General features: G+C 46.9%; 1 protein-coding gene and 1 non-coding gene across 10 annotated transcripts in view; one reads left to right on the forward strand and one right to left on the reverse strand.

The window, feature by feature from the left end:
* Positions 1-17,098, reverse strand: part of NAV2 (neuron navigator 2) — a 783,526-nt gene that overhangs the window by 241,284 nt on the left and 525,144 nt on the right. For all 9 annotated transcript variants that reach the window (XR_011484330.1, XM_070457299.1, XM_070457298.1 and 6 more), the window contains one exon: positions 8,763-8,835. Coding sequence is in view for 8 of the 9 variants with exons in the window: in XM_070457299.1 (XP_070313400.1) it covers positions 8,763-8,835 (73 nt within the window). In the remaining variant the exon portion in view is untranslated. The remainder of the gene's footprint in view (positions 1-8,762; positions 8,836-17,098) is intronic.
* On the forward strand, positions 3,932-4,038 carry LOC139031940 (U6 spliceosomal RNA). The gene has a single exon (XR_011484489.1). It is a non-coding gene; the product is annotated as a U6 spliceosomal RNA (small nuclear RNA).

Genomic DNA, 17,098 nt, shown 5'->3' on the forward strand with positions numbered 1-17,098 from the left:
ATAGAGCTATAATCATGCTAGATGAAATCTATGTAAGATTTCAGTGTCTTTTATAGAGCTACTACTAATTAGCATATACCAAGTGAAGCTTTTCACATACATGATCTCAATCAGTCACCCAACATGGTATAACTTGGCTTACTTACATCCCCATCACATGTCATGAATTTAAAAGCACGCAAGATAGTGTTTTCCACATTAAGTTAGCTCATGGACACAGAAATATTCTTTATTCTCCTTCTATAATAGAGTGTTCTTTTATTATGGAATGTGTCAAACATCCCATAATACATTTTTAAAAAAACCACGCAAGAAAAACAGGAGAAACTAAGAATTCCAGAGCAAAGCCAGAGGATCGGGGGTTGCTCCTGCAAACAGTAGGTACGTCCACGTTGGCTCCCTCACATCTACCTGCCCAGCCCAGGGCAGAGGAGCGGAGCCGCTTTGTCATCATCTCTCCCTGTGACGTTCAGTCATTTATTGCTCAGAACTGTTCTATTCTTCCTCAAAACCTCTTTTTATTTGTGAAAGGGCCCAGCGCTCCCATGAATACACTGTTTCTTAGGAAGAAGCACATTTACTTGATGGATCACTGATTGTTAGAGTCGCAAAGACCGGGGTTTGCATTTCTCAAGTCCATCCTTTGAAGACTTCAAAGTTTTTCCAAGAGTTAACCTCTCTGAGCCTCAGTTTTCTTCTTTAAAATGGGCATATGTGTGCCACACCTTCCCCATAGGGATGCTATGGAGATTAACAGGATTAAAAGAGAAAAGAAAAGCCATGCAGCCTGTCTCTGTACTTCCTTGTTTGGTTCAGAAAATAAAGTTGTACTTGCCGCCTTTGGAGAACTCAGCACAGGCTCTTCACCTACAAGAAGCCTAAGGAGCTGTCCCTCTTTCCTGCCCATCCCCTCCAGACAGCCACAGGCCCAAGAAGAAAACCAACCATGATCATCTCATTTTAGAGAAAACTCAGTAGGCATCTCTTTTTAAAAAAAGAAATCAGCTCTATTGAGGCATAATTTACAACCGCAAAATCAAGTGTATAATGATCTTTAGTAAATTTAGTAAATTCTAGTTTTAGACTATTTCCATCCCCCTGAAAAGCGCTCATCTGTAATCAAGTCCCAAACCCATCCCCTCAGGCAAATTCTAATCTTATTTTCATTGATTGGCCTATTCTGGGCCAATTTCCTGTAAGTGGAATCATGTGACCTGTAGTCTTTTGCATCTGGCTTCTTCCATGGAAGAATGCAGGAGACCTGGGTTCAATCCCTGGGTCGGGAAGATCCCCTGGAGAAGGGAATGGCAATGCACTCCAGTATTCTTGCCTGGAGAATTCCATGGACAGAGGAGACTGGTGGGCTACAGTCCATAGGGTCGAAAAGAGTTGGACATGACTAAGCAACTACACTTTCATTCTTCCATGGAGCATGTTTTTAAGGTTCATCTGGGTGAGATTATCATTAGTTCGTTTCTTTATATTGGGAGGAATTCTCCCATTATATGGATAGACCACATGTTATCCCTTTCAGAACACAGGACTCAACCATAGTGAATGCTTTGTTTGGAGTTAAGAGGCACACAGTTCATGCCATGGGTGGTCTTTAACAGACAGCATCCAAAATAGCTAGAACTGTGTTCTTATTTCCAAATGGCATTTGTCTGTGTGCCACAAGGCCTGGTAAGCTGGCTACCCAGGCTCTCTAAAAACAAAATCCACCAGCCCACAAAAATGTCCCCCCATGACATTTCCTGAGGCTTTGCAAAAAGAGCATCCTTTTATTTCTGATCAACTCTCCTCACACTCTTGATCTTTAGAAAGGAAAAAAAAAAAAAGTAGAACTAGAGAGAGATGGGCTTCCCTGGTGGCTTAGATGGTAAAGAATCTGCCTGCAATGTGGGAGACCTGGGTTCAATCCCTCGGTAAAGAAGATCTCCTGGAGAAGGGAAAGGCGACCCACTCCAGGATTCTTGCCTACAGAGAGAGAGAGAGAGAGAGAGAGAGAGAGAGAGAGAAATGGCTTGTCTAAGGAGACATGAGCTAGCAGGGCGTCGAAACCAGCACAAAAGCCCTGTTCTGTTTTCTCTCCTATGGCCACCTGCACATAAACTGAAGGATAAACTATACAGACCATAGTCTAATTCCCACTAGAATTCAGTATTGCCTTGACTCACTCTCCTTGGGTTCTGACTGATCTCTACTGCCACTCACTGCTCCTAATCTGCATAGATGCTGCAGGGCATGTTGGGCAAGATGGGAGAATAATACAGTTATTTTCTTTCAACATTATTTAAAAGAAACCTCAAGTCTGATTTACTAAGGCACAAGCATTGGAATAATCTAATAATCTAATACAAAGAAAGCTGCTTCGTAGGGAAGGGATTGGGAGCCAGAGGGAAGGCTGCCTAGACTGCAGACTCAGGATTCCTATTCAGTCCCCCTAAGCCACGGTGTAAGGTACACTTACAAATGAGCTGTGGATCCTAGCTGCGCCATCTACGTAATCCCACTGCGGCAGCTCTTCTGCTCATCAAGCCCATCAGTGCCCACAGGGGAAGTGGATGAGGAGGTGGGAGTAGAGCCCACCGCGCCCCCTGCTGGCAAGGGACAGAAACGGTCCCGCTCACCGCAGGACTCCAGAGACGCCGAGCAGGACAATGGAGACAGTCCGCCTGCTGCTTTTACCCTAACGGTGCAGAAAGACCTCCTGTTTCCCGGCTCAGGATCAGAGGAGGAGAGCTCAGCAGCAGGTCTCTGGCTATCAGGGCCACAAACCCAGGTTTGAACTAATCAAGTCAGCAACCTGGGATTTGCACTGCCTGGAGAAGATTCCTTTCAGGGGGGATCTTCTTGACCCAGGGATTGATTTCATGCCAAACGCCTATACTCCTTGTCAGAGGCACCTAGAAGCATCACCCTGCCTGCAACCTGTAAGACTGATAAAAAGCAAGTCTTCTGTGCCCATCACATTACTATGCCCTAACTTCTATCTAAAATTCCCTCCACCTTCCCTTTCCAATTGGTGAAAGCCTAGTCATCTTGTAAAAGCCCAGGGAAGCATCACTGTCTCTGTGAAGCCCCCTGACGGCCCCAGGTAGAGCTGACTGTTACCTTTCTTTGGGTACCACTGACTGGATCCTGTGCATCCCACCGGCACAGCTCTCTTATTAATTGGAGCTGAAGCTAGTTTTGTATGACTGACATGACTCTCCGCGTACCCTGGTGCCTAGAACTGCACCTGGTATACAGCACATGCCCAGCAAATGTGTGCTGAATAAGAAAAGCCTTCCCCTCCCAACCTCTGCTTCCCCATCACGGGAGAACGGGCTTAGGGCCAGGCAGCGCAAATGCCAGGTGTTCTCAAAACTCCCAGGTATAATCTCAAAGAGAGATATGGAAACGTGAAATACATGCGTAACAAATAGTTCAGATTTTTAATGGAATCTGATTGCCCAGATGAATAGTTTAAATTGTATTCCCACAAGGAAAGTGGTACCTTTCCTTCCCACAAGGAAAGAGTACCTACCTCTCAATCACTTGCTATTATCAGATCTTTAAATTTTTAATCATCCAATACATGAAAGTAGGTGTACCAGGTTACTCTAGTAGTTTTCAGAATGTTAGTGAGGTGAAGCACTTCTTCCTATGTTTAATGGCCATTTGCATTTCCTCTTCAGAGAATAACTTGTTGTATTGATATAACTACTTTTCTATTGAGTTTTTAGGATCTCTTATGAACTCTGAAGATAAACTTTGTTTTTAATCAGTGAACAATTGTTTTTCTTAAAAAAAAAAAAAAAGAGAGATTAGATTTGTGGTTACCAAAGGTGGGGGTGGGGGAATTGGATGAAGGCAGTCAATAAAGTACCAACTTCCAGTTTTAAGATAAATACGAACTAGGCATGTAATGTATAACATGATAAGATAAGTGCTCACTTCGGCAGCACATATACTAAAATTGGAACGATACAGAGAAGATTAGCATGGCCCCTGCGTAAGAATGACACGCAAATTCGTGAAGCGTTCCATATTTTTTTTGTAAGGGTTTCTAGATGAAGAGAGTGAGAAAAAAGGACTTTCTTTTGGAGGAGCTACTTGATGTAAATAAACCAATGCAATAAAAAAAACATGATAAGATAATTAACAGTGCTGTATGTTATATATGAAAGTTGATAAGAGAATAAATCCAAAGAGTTCTCATTGCAACAGGAAAAAAAAAAAAAAAAAAACACTCCCAGGAATAGAGGCCTCCCTCCCAGGGACAGGTTTACAGATGGTGGTGACAGAAGTGTGGTAGGAAAGAGGCTGAAGGGATCTAGACAGTCACCCAGGGCAGGGTGAGACTCAAGCTCACAGGCCTCTGGCCAGTCTCCAGGAGCAAGTGGATGGGTCCAACCTCTGGGAACACCGAGGAGGTGGGAGAAGCCGCAAACGAGCAGCGTCTCTGCAGGGCTCACCTTGGCCTGCAGCCCTGGCTCACAGGCATTGGCAGTCTTGCTCTGGAACAAAGGTTCCCTGTGGCTCTCTCACAGGCAGGTCAGGGCAGGGCCTGAGCTGCTGAAATGCTTCAAGGACAGGTGCATACACCCTCCTGGGTTCCAAACCTGCTTAAGTCACTGGGAAAGGGTGGCGATGTGCCTGTGGGGCTTTCCAACCACTGATTTTTTTTTTTTTCATCAGAGGAGGAACCTTGGGGTGCACAATCATCTTCAAAAGCAAAACAGAAAGCATTAATATGACATTATTCTTTAAACACTATAATGATTTTCTAGTAGTTATGCAAGTGGTTGGAAGTGTGCATAGTGGTAAGGAGTAGAAAACACAACGTCTTTAAATCTACAGCTGTGAGTAGCTCGATCAAAGCTTAACTGCGGGCCTCCCTTTTGTTACATGTAACAATCACTTTGGGCCTCAGTTTCCTCATCTGTAAGATGGGGTAATATAAATACTGACCTCAGAAGGTTCCTGGGGGATCAAATAAGGTAAAAATTGTGTACAGCTCTCAGCCCAGTGATGGCCCATGGTGAGTTCTCAATATGATTTCCTTTCCTATAACTGAACAGTATGTCCAACGAAGATATTCCCTATAACCCTGAAATTGTGACTAAGACTCATTTGAGGATAAAATGCTCTCGGTACTCTTGATTTGTAAGTTCAAGGAACTGACAAAACTTGGGGCCAGCCACCCACTCCCCCCACCCCCACAAGCCTGTACTAGTCCAGAATCAGTCTTACCATCAAAGACCAGTATCACCCACTTCGACCCACCCAACCCCAAGTCAGGAGAAGATCCAGATGAGAGAATGGCACTGGGGTGAGCAAGGGTGGTCATGACTGATGATCTGAGAGACAGGATATCCCCTCCCCTTACCCAAGGAGCAAGGAGGTGGGGTCCATGTGCTTCTTCAAGTCAAGGGAGTGGAGGCCCCAAGAGAATTACTCCAAGTGGTGGGGCTGGTACCCTAGGGCCCCGTGGGGACCCCTGCTTAGAAGAGACTTGGCAGAGCTGCCTGTGGGCCTCCTATGCTGGAACAGCTCAACAGAGACCGTATGCTGGGGACATCCAGGTGCCAGCAGGTCTGTTCCACTACTACAGGCAGAGGACAGAGCCCACACATTTCTGCTGCTCTATGGTGGGTAATGCAGGGATCATGAGGCTGAGGTCTACGGCCTTACTGGGGCCACCTTAGTGTAGGGACAGAGAGAAGGAGTCCTAATCAGGGGGATGGGAGGTGAATGCTACCAGCGGAAAAACTGGTCAAATCTCCCAGCAGACCATCAAGACCACCAGACCCTGGAAGCAGCGTGGGAGTGAGTGCCCAGTCAGCAGGGCACACAGAGACCCCCACCCAGGGGCAGTGGCAATGACAGTCATCTGAGAGAAGGACAGCAACTTCATCCCTGGCAGAACTCTGCTTCTCTGCTCTGGCCCTGATCCTGGCCGCTCAGGCACGGGGACGAGGGATGGGGAAGGAAGGTATCGTGCCCCACCCCACTTCAGTCTTCCAAAGCCACCTGCTCTGGGGAGGACACCAGGAAAAGGCTTTGAGTTTGAGATTGAAGTTTAAAAATGAACAAGACTGAGTCTTAAATACTGACACAAATCTATCCTTAAATTTATGACATAAAGCCTTAAAAGCATGTGCATGCACGCGTGCCTGCTCAGCTGTGTCTGAATCTTTCAAGACTCCATGAACTGAGGCTCACCAGGCTCCTCTGTCCATGGAGTTTTCCATGCAGGAAATGGAGGGGGTTGCCATTTCCTCCTCCAGGGGATCTTCCCGACCCAGGGATGGAACCCATGTCTCTTGCATCTCCCAATAACTGTGCAAGACTGAAGAGAAATAGGTTCTGGCCCAGATATTAAATGAGCCTCGACCCAGCAGGAAAGATGGGGGTTAGCAAAGCACAGCTGGGGGCAGTTCCTGAAAAACTCACTTCATGGTTTTACCCCAGTGACTGATTCTCAACCCACTGGTTCTAGTTCTTCTCTGCTCAGAGACTCACAGAGGCCGCATCCCACCACTGGCTGGGGGCCGGGGCTGGTCCCTCTGCAGGATGTGCCTTTGGGAGCTGCCCAGCATCTTCTGAGACAGTGTCCACTAGAACAAAGGTTCTACATCTGTTTTGGCTTCTTTCACCTGTACATGGCATGCTTGCATTTTATCCACCTGCTGTTCCCAAAGACACCATGAATGTGAGGTCTGAAATCACCTGGGTTCAACACCTTGCCCTGCCACTCACTCACTAGAGGCTTCACAACTTCATTAAGGCAAAGTTTCCTCGTCTGTAAACTTGGTCTACTGTAAATTCCAACACCTGTTGTGAGCGCTGGGGCTGATGTGGATAAAAGCTTTCAAAGCACGTGCGTGCTGCTCAGTCGTATCTGACTCTTTTGCGATCCCATGGACTGTAGCTCACCAGGTTCCTCTGTCTGTGGAATCTTCCAAGCAAGAATACTGGAGTGGATTGCCATTTCCCCTCTAGGGGATCTTTCTGACTCAGGGATCGGACCCAGGTCTCTTGCATCTCCTGCGTTGGCAGGTGGATTCCACTAAGCCACCTGGGTGCAGTTGGTACTTATTCATTCAACAAACACTTGTTGAGTAGACTGTCTATGCCTTAAGGTATAGAGAAGATGGGGCAGGTGGGGGCGGGGGAGAGACAGGGCAGGCAGAAGGCAGGACAATGTGTAGATGGATGGCAGGTGGCTAGGGTCCCCTTCAGACCATATGAGATGAAGCTGGCCTGTGGTCTACATCCCCTGGAGCTCCTTCTGCTGCACATAACTTGATGCTCCGCTGTGAGGGCACACGCCCAGGATCTAATCACACCCAGGAACTAGAACGAAAGTGTGCCCACCACCTACACCAGCACTCTCTTCCAGGAAGAAATGATGTGCTCCTTGGAACAGAAATTTGCATCTGCCTACGTCTCCATGGAAATACCACCAACAACCCCCCACACCCCAGCAAGGTGCATGCCACATGCCATTCAGCCCAGGTCTCATCCCTGGTGGAGAAGGGCCCACCAAGGGCCCACAGCCCAGACCAAGCAATCCTCTGTGGACCCTTCTCTCTGAGCTGAGATGAAGGCTGATCACCAGGAGCTCGCTCAGAGACTTCTGGAAGCAGTGTGACCATACCTGACCCAGGACAGCCCCAGCCTATTAGAGGTCCCACTTGGGGAATTGCGATCAGAGACACAAGGCACCAATAGTGGTCGCCCACCTCCAAAACCGAGAGAGACTACAGTCCAGAAACCCAGCCAGGACAACCAAGCTTTCGCCACGCAGCAGGGCAAAGGTAAGGAACAGGGCCCAAAAGGTTCATATTTGCAAACTTACCTGCTCCACGGGCTGCGTTGTTCCTCAGCGCTCCCCGCCTCCCCACCCTAACCCCTAGAGTGGACGCTAACAGGCAACTTTGCAAAACACAAGCATGCTAGGGTGGTGTCATCTGAAGCCCACACGGCTCTACCTGTTCTGGGAAAACTGGAGGCAGGTGCAGCCTAATGAGTTTGGGAGGATGCCGGGGCCTGTGGCAGCCTTGGAGCTGGCAGCTGCTTATATTTACAAACAGGAGAGAGAGAGACGGCGAGTTTCCACAGTGAGACGTTGCCTGAGGAGGCTAAGAATTCAGACCAGCCATCTCCAGACCAACACTTAATTGAACAGCAAACCACCAGCAAACACTAATGTGTTAATTAGCCACCAAATTGGAGTTAATTAAAAACTAATCAGGATGTCAGAATGGAGAGTCTCATTAATAAATCACGTGCTTTTTTTTTTTTGGAGCTAGGAAAAGTGCTGCTTCTTCTAACAAAAGTAAGAGATAAGGATTAGGCATTTTTCCCTGGGAACTTGTACGATTTAAATATGTTCTGTGGTTAAGTGTTCTCTCTCCCACAGATAAGGCCTGGCTTGATAATTGACTGACTCGCCGGTCATGTGAATCAAATCGGCATTGTGTGATGAAACCCTTCTCAGAGAGAACCAGCTCCGTCTTTACTGCTCCCTCTGTGCCAGGCAGACAAGGCTGGCATGGTTGGATCGGCACTCTTGGAGTGATTCTTCAGGTTGTCAAGAAAACTGGCATCCTCAAGTGTAGACAACCATTGAGCAGTCTCAAAACCAGAAAGAAACAAGACTGGAAGGGTCTACCAGGACCCACTGGCTTTACTCTATAAATGTCATCAGTAAGTAACAGCTGGGCATTTCAAACAGTGAAAGCTCAACTTGAAGACAAGCGCTCACTCACCTTCTGCAGAGAGTCCCTGGATGTTTATTCCCTTAGCTGCCAGGAAATTCAAGCAGGCATCTATGTTTTCAATCTAGGAGGAAAAAAACACAATATACTCTCAATAAATGTTTAGCCTTCTCCAGAGCCATCTCTTATTGGGAACAAGAGGCTATGTCAGAGAGAGGGTTCATTGTGCATTTGCTAAGTTTCTCGAAGAGGAAAAAAATGACTCGAAAATGCCAAATGGACGGATGGATGGATGCAGGTCAGGACTCTCCTTTGTCTGTACTTGCACAGGAAAACGTTACCTAATATCCTAACCACACACAGTGCCAAGAGTCGAGGCCTTGGATTGCTCACGGCTGCCACAAATAACCAGGGTGAAATGGGAACTCTCGTGTTGATCACTGTCAGCAGTGCTATCCTGAACACTTGAGCAGCTGCCAGAAACATGGAGGTGGGGATGAGGTCAGGAGACCCACACCCCCCCCCCCACCAGCAGCAGCTGGGAGAGGTTTCCAGCCCCCGAGGAGGCAAGCGGTCAAATATAAAAAGAGTGAATGGGAATTTCAGCAGGAATCTGGGTAGTGTTGACTCACGAAATTCTCAGGATGGCAGGCATCGCAGAGGACCGAGGAGAGCTGCCAACTCACCCAACCTCTCTGTCGTTTGTGTCTTCTGTAGCAAGAAGGGACCCGACCCCACCAGAGCCTGAGAGGCCTTCCAGCCTTTCCAGGGTGGATGCTACGGCCAAGGGAAGCTCACGTTCCCCACCCCCCACGGCAGGAAAGAGCAATTAGGTCATTCCCAAAGGTCTAATTTGACTTCAGTTGTCAGGGTTAATTACTTTTAGGTCTACAGGAAAATGTTCAGGCTTGATTCATGTCAATGGTAACCATAAATAAAACAAATTGCTTTGGACTTGACAGAGGGAACTTTGGACTTCACAGAGTTTGCATTTCACGTCTTCCTTACCTCTACAACCCACCAGCCCCCGCCCGACTTCCCAGGCTCCAGCCACATGCTTATGAGTTCAAACCAGTATTTGACCCCAGGGGTTTGTTCTGAACCCATAAATGACTGTCTATCACACTGTGCTTGTGACCATTCTCCTCTCCTCCCCCAAGCAACATCCTGATGGCTCCGTCATAGCCACAGAGTAAAGTGTCTCCATTTTACGAGCCCTCATTTGAGTACAGTCTGGCTCCAATGCAGTCGTCTTCAAGTTCATGTCCACCCTCCCCTGATGTCTGGCATTCTCTGTTCTCAGTCTTCGCAGTTTCTAAACATGTTAAGTTAAGCTTGGGGACACCTGAATAAAACTGCATCCACTGAAAAAGAATCTGCTCCATCCTCACATTTTTCTTTTTTTAAGCTCAGGTTCCCATCTCTTTCCCAGCTTCCAGGGTCTTCATCTGGGAGGCACTCTTTCATCTCTAGGAAAAGGGGTAGAATGCAATTTCCCACAAATAAAATAAATGCTGATGCTATGGGTTTTGCCTGCCACCATGGCAGAAAGTGGTATCTTACAAAGCAGGAGGAAAAATGAGATGGCTTTAAGCACTCCTTTCTTCTCCCCAGTGCAGAGTGACCGACAGTGACAACCAGGTGCTACCATCTAGGAGGGAAGTGGGGGGAGGAAAGGGGTGACCAGAGAAGGAAGAGAATGGCTGGGAGGATCCTGTGCAAAGTGTTTTAGAGCAGCCAGCTTCTGTGTAGAAGTGAAATAAAAATCCTGTCTCTAAATGTGACTGCACTCTATTACAAAAGCGTGCTTTTGAGAATTCATGCTATTGTACACAGTGATAACAGGCCAAAACCACTCAAATCACGGTAAAATTACAAAATTCTCCTGCTACTACTTGTCTCTTCCTATAATCCTATCCACTTTTTTTTTGGGGGGGGTATGTGTTTATTTTTTAATTTTTAAATTAATTTTATTGAGGGATAGTCGATTTACAAAGTTGTGTTAATCTGTAAAGTGATTCAGTTATATATACATTCTTTTCCATATCCTTTTCCTTATAGTTTATCAGAGGACACTGAATACAGTTCCCTGTGCTATACAGGACCCAAACCTACTTCTTTTAATATCTCGTGGTGCACAGCTCCAAAGGGAGGCTTTGGCAATTATGTCCCTGTGGAAAATGAGAAGCAGAAAAAAGCTGACAGCCCCTGAACCTGATAATGAAAAATCAAAAATAGTATGCTTGTTATTTACCCTGGGAGGTGTCACGTGGGTGGGCTGAGATTGGGTAGGTTTAAGTGTTTTTCACCAATACTGTGGCAGTGTGACAGTGAACACATAAAAAAGGACGCCTACCAACATAGTCAGGAAAAGCTCTGCTCTCCTACAACGTGGCAATTCTACAGAACTTCCCTTCCAAGGAGCACATTTATGGAGCATTTGATGTATGTGCCATCATTTAAAGTCCATGGTAATTTCTTCTTGCAAGGCTAGCCTTGGTACATTTCAATTGATCCACGGGTTTTCTTTTTAAATGTTAAGTTCTGTTAGTGTGTGAAGTCGCTCAGTCGTGTCCAACTCTCTGCGACCCCCAGCCTCCTCTGTCCATGGGATTCTCCAGGCAAGAATACTGGAGTGGGTTGCCATTTCCTTCTCCAGGGGATCATCCCAACCCAGGGATCGAACCTGGGTCTCCCGCATTGCAGGCAGACGCGTTATCCTCTGAGCCTCCAGGGAAGTCCTAAATTCTGTTAAGGGGAGGAATAATATACATGGGTTACCTAGAATACTTCATCTCTCATTGATTTTTTTTTACAGAGTCCTAGCACTCTGTCAATGAATTTCATAATTTTGATCAGTAGTTCTTTGCTGAGTGAAGGAGATGAAGAAAGGAGGGTTTTGTGCACCCCCCCTCCGGGGTGGGGGGGGGCATCTGGCCACATCTGCTCACATTCGGGGTTGTCACAACCCTGAAGGGAACTGACATCTAGTTTTCAGAGGCTACATTTGCTACTAACACAGATCCCTCCGAATAAGGAATTATCCAACGCCACATGTCAGCAGTGCCAAGGATGAGAAATCTGAGATGATTCTTTTAATCACTCATTCAATCAAGGTAATTATGTGATGTCTGCTCTGTGCCAGGTACTATGCTCCATCCTTTTGCGAGAGTTGGTCCAGAGCTCTCCTCCCAGTCCAGGAGTCCACACTTACACAATCCTCCTCTTTAGGGTCCACACACACCCCGACTCCCCTCCGTTTCCAGGAGAATCAGAGCATCTAATAAACAAGGGAAACATTAGGATCTTCCTCCATTAGGTGAAGAGAGGAGGCCCCAGGGCACCAGGAATGCTTTCTCCTAAAGAGGAGATGAAACAGGAACACTATCCAGATGGCTGAGCTGCACTCCCAGAAAACGTAAAACCTAAAAATAAGAACTTGGTTCATCATTTAAAAGACGATTCATAAGCCCGTCAAGCGCCCTGAATTTTTTTCTCCCTCTACCATGAATTCTCTGCTCACAGGAGGAGTTCAAAACACATTCCTCAAGTTTCAAATCCATTCTTTAATGATGTTCCATTAAGGTTAAAACTCATGCCTGACAAGGCGGCAGAGACCCATACTCTTTTCATCTCTACCCCAGGAAGGGCATGGGGCTGGGGAGCAAGGTCAGATGTGGATTCCAACCTCCCGCTTCACTTGGAATGAGATCAGAAGGGGAGACTGTTTCTTTGATCCAGGCTCTCTAGTGATTCAAAATCACCTTACAGTTTTCTTATAAACACTGTTCAGGTAAATAATCCAGCCTCCTATATGACTGAGGCTGCACACTCCCCCACAGCATCCCCGGAGGGGACTGGCCAGTGGCAGCCCCTGGGGTTCCCATCACAGCACAATGAGGTGCCTGCCCATCTTTAAAGAGCCTCGTGGCTCATATGGGATCCAGACATCTAGTGTGGGATGCGGGTCCTGCTAAAGTTGAGAGGCAGAGCGAAGGAAAAGACTCTTCACCAGCAAAATATGTAAATAGAACCGAAGTTGTTCATTAACACATAGCGGCCAATATAAACTGCTTTCCAAAATTAGCTGAAAAAAATATCTGTGCAAAGTCTGACATTCCAGTGTTGCTGAAGGGGTGGGGAGGGGCCCTGGGTGAGAAGGCTGCTATGGCTGTAGACATGGAAATGGGTCCAAGAGCTCTGGGATCAAGCTCCTGGAATTTGCAATGCTAGCTGGGGTGGAGACGGGAAGCTGAGAAATGGGACCACAACACCAGAGGCCTTGGGAGGAGAAAGGAGCTGGATGAGAGGGCAGAGTAAGGGGACACAGTGAGACCAGGATGCATTTCCCAGGGTTTCCTTTTGCTTTGGGGCCATATGTGGCCTCCACCCTGTGTGGTCCATGAACATCCAAGAGAGAAAGGCTGGCAATTTTAAGCCTTTCCCCCCCACTCTCCGCCAGGATCTCCATCCCATAGTTGAATAGCTTCTCAACAGTCTCTAAACATTAGACCTGCAGGGCAACTTCCATGGACCAAGTACGATGTAGCCTAGCTCTCCCACATGCAGAAATACATCTACATCCAGGCCAGGCAGAGAGCAAGGAAAATCAAAACAAATGGCAAACAACTGGAAAGAGAAGGGAGGGGGCTTGGAGGCAAATGGAAAACTTTACATTTCAGTCATGGTTAAGGCCGGACTGGGTCTCATGATAACTTAAAATATGCAAACCTCAGAAGCACTGCTGTATATCTCCTCTGTAGCTTAGAGACTGATCAAATACCATCTGTTGTGGCAGTTGTCATGGTAGCATTTTACTCTGAATACCAGCATAGCTGACTGCAAAGTGTATGAAACTGATTAATCCAGATGAAGAGCCCAGGGGAAGGTAGGGTTCCAAGCAGACCAAGTGAATGCGGTGCTAGTTTTGATGAGTTTAGTTCCTCACTAAGCCCCTTGGAGGTCTCCATCTCAAGAAGATGAAATTGACAAGGAAGGCAAACAGATGCTGCTTTAGAGTCAGGCTTGGTCATAGTCATGAAAGAAAAACCAAACATGAAAAGCCTAGAGCTTAGGTAGTGGGACACCTGGACCTCAGGCAAGGCTGAGCAAGAACCTGTAAGTTCCACGGACTTAAAAAGCACAGTGTAGCTGCTTCTTGAGTCTCTTAGCACAAACAACTTCCTTCCAGAAGTATGTGTGATCCTCCACCTGATACTGCTACTTGTCAACAAAAACAATTATCATTCACCCATCTATTTATCCATTTCTTCGCCCATATCTAAGCCCCTTCAGGGTGTTAGGCAGTGTGCTGGTACTGGGTATACAGTGGTGAATTAAAGAGACATAATTCCTGACCTTGTAGAACCTAGAGTCTAATGCAGGGGAACTGGCATTAAACAAACAGATCACCGATAGCATTTGTCATGTGCTAAAGGACTTGATCAAGCCTGGAAGGATGGGGGGGTCAGGTGAGAATTCAAGGAAGAGACAAAAAGTTGATCCACAGAAATTAGGCCTTTGTCTGATCTCTTCACTGATGTAACCCCAAGCACCCAGAAGAGCATAGGGTGCATTGTACGTACTCAAGAATGTTGAAGGGAAATCTGAGCTGAGACGTAAGAGTGAGCCAGGCACCGAGATGGGGACGAGAAGAACACGCCGATCACAGGGGACCTAAAGGCGGACAGTCTTGATGCAGGACGCAGCCTCGCACACTCTGGGACCCAAAAGAGAGTCAAAATGGCTAGAGGCCAGGACGCAATGGAGAAGAGCAGAGAGAGCAGACCCAGAGCAAAAGCAGAGCACTGGGCCACACTCAGGAGCAGAAGCGGAAACGGAGAGGAGGCAAGGGTCCTTCTTGTTCGTAGGAAGGCCTGGCACTCCATTACCATGGCAACAGCAGCCAGGCCAAGCCCTTTGGGGCTGGTCTGAAAGCCTCAGGATGGATGAGCTGTGCTATGTCAGGGATGGATCGAGCAATGCCTTCAAGGTGGGGTTCCAGTGACATCTGGGCTGGGCACGGAGATGGGGAGGGGTGGAAGGGCAGGGCCGCGCCTGTGGTCACACTTACTGGGAAGGTCTGTTTCCTATCTACCAGGCCTCCATGCTCTCCTGACACTCCTTCCCCTTGCCAGTTTCCAAAAACAAAAATAGAAGGAAAAAAATAAAAGAAATCCAACCAGGAAACCAGACCCAAAAGTACTCTGGGGGACTGCCCTCCTGAATGCCTGTCTCACCAGTGTCGCCTTTTGGATCTGCATTCCTGGGGACCACGACCTGATGCGTGATTGCCCAGTTTCACAGTTTTCTCCACTATGTCAGTGTTCAACAGCCTCAAATGGTCACGTGGTCATGGGCCACAGTGCGGTCCTGGGGGTGCACACCACCATAGGATGCAGTAGCAGGGCCTGGACAAAGCAGTCCTGATTTTAGAAGGGAACCCCAGAAAGAAGGAAGGTATGTTCGGGGTTCATATTCTCCCAGGTGGAGAAACATTCAGGAGTATCTCCCTTGTAAGCCCCACAAACTGCTACGTGTTTGGCAGACACGTAAGGCCATCTTTGGCTACAGTGCTCCATACCATCTGTCTCAACTCTGGCCATTCAAGCGTCAAAGCTTTCAGAAATTCATCTTCAGCTCTCTTGGTGGCTTTGAAAGAGAAAGCTTCAGAATGAGGGACTCAGGGGCTGGATGGGGCTTGAGTGTTTCTGTCAGACTGTTTCTGTGCTTCTTTAATGCCTTGCCCAGTTCCTTCCTTAAATTTGGCAATGGTATCCTCCTTATCTTTTAAGATATTTATAACTTGGGCTTTCTAAGATGTTGTCAAGAATTCATTTTTAACAAAATTTTATAGGAGCCTCTCTGCTGTTATAGCAAATGGGTAAGTCCATATGGATACGAAAAAAAAAAACTCTCTCGAGAAGAGAAGAAAATTGAAAACAAGAATCTCGAATCCCTCCAGTAGCTATCTTTTTCCACTTTGCTTCCAACTGCGAAGAATTGTTTCATTGCCCAATTATTTTCTGACTTCTCGATTTTTCCCTTGAAACAGAGAGACCTGGGAGGGGCACCATGGCTAAGTTCTCCAAGTCAGTCCTCATTCTGGGGGCCCCAGATCAGACGGTTAGAGTTGAGCTCTTCTGTGTATCTGCTTCCAGACTCAGTGGTCCTCCTGAAGGCGAAAGTGCCCCAGGGGGTCAGTATCCTGGGAGAGGCCCAGAGGATGCCTCTGTGTGTGTTCCTTCAGGACGGCATTCTGCACATTTCTTCTGCTACAATGTCAGAGTAACGATCCCTAACCTCCTAGCACTCCCAAAAGGGATTATTCCAAGTGGAGGTCTCTGTCAAGAGCTGACATAGATGCTAAAAGGAGACGGATGAGGGCTTAAGGAGTGATATTTACAGGATAAAACACAGGCTTTGTTGCTGTTGTTCAGTCGCCAAGTCACGTCCGACTCTTTGTGACCCCATGGACTACAGCACACCAGGCTTCCCTGTCCATCACCAACTCCCAGAATTAGCTCAAACTCATGTCCACTGAGTCAGTGATGCCACCCAACCTTCTCATCCTCTGTCGTCCCCTTCTCCTCCTGCCCTCAATCTTTCTCAGCATCAGGGTTTTTCCCAATGAGTCAGCTCTGCACATCAGGTAGCCAAAGTATTGGAACTTCAGCTTTATCATCAGTCCTTCCAATGAATATTCAGGGTTGATTTCCTTTAGGATTGACTGGTTTGATCTCCATGCTGTCCAAGGGACTCTCAAGTCTTCTCCAGCTCCACAATTCAAAAGTATCAATTCAGCGCTCAGCCTTCTTTATGGACCAACTCTTATATCCATACATGATCACTGGAAAAACCATAGCTTTGACAATAGGGATTTTGTCAGCAAAGTGATGTCTCTGCTTTTAATATGTTATCTAGGTTTATCATAGCTTTTCTTCCAAGGAGCAAGCATCTTTTAATTACATGGCTCCAGTCACCATTCGCAATGATTTTCAAGCCCAAGAAAATAAAATATGCACTGTTTACACTTTTTCCCCATCTATTTGCCAGGAAGAGATGGGACTGGATGTCATGATCTAAGTTTATTACATGTTGAGTTTTAAGCCAGCTTTTTCACTCTCCTCTTTCACCTTCATCAAGAGGCTCTTTAATTCCTCTTCAGTTTCTGCCACAGAGTGGTATCACAAGCTTTGGGGTCAGACAAATCTGGGTTCAAATCCTGATTCTGCCATTTACTGAATTACGATCGCCAGCAATTTAACCTCAATGACCCGATCTGTAAAATGGGCGTTACACCAATCACACAGGGCGGCGGTGGTGATTATAAGCGAGGATGTGTGTATGTGGTACCCAGCAGGTGCCCAGTAACTGGCAGTTTCTGT

The sequence above is a fragment of the Odocoileus virginianus genome, chromosome 28 (assembly GCF_023699985.2).
Source record: "Odocoileus virginianus isolate 20LAN1187 ecotype Illinois chromosome 28, Ovbor_1.2, whole genome shotgun sequence".
Classification (NCBI taxonomy): domain Eukaryota; kingdom Metazoa; phylum Chordata; class Mammalia; order Artiodactyla; family Cervidae; genus Odocoileus; species Odocoileus virginianus.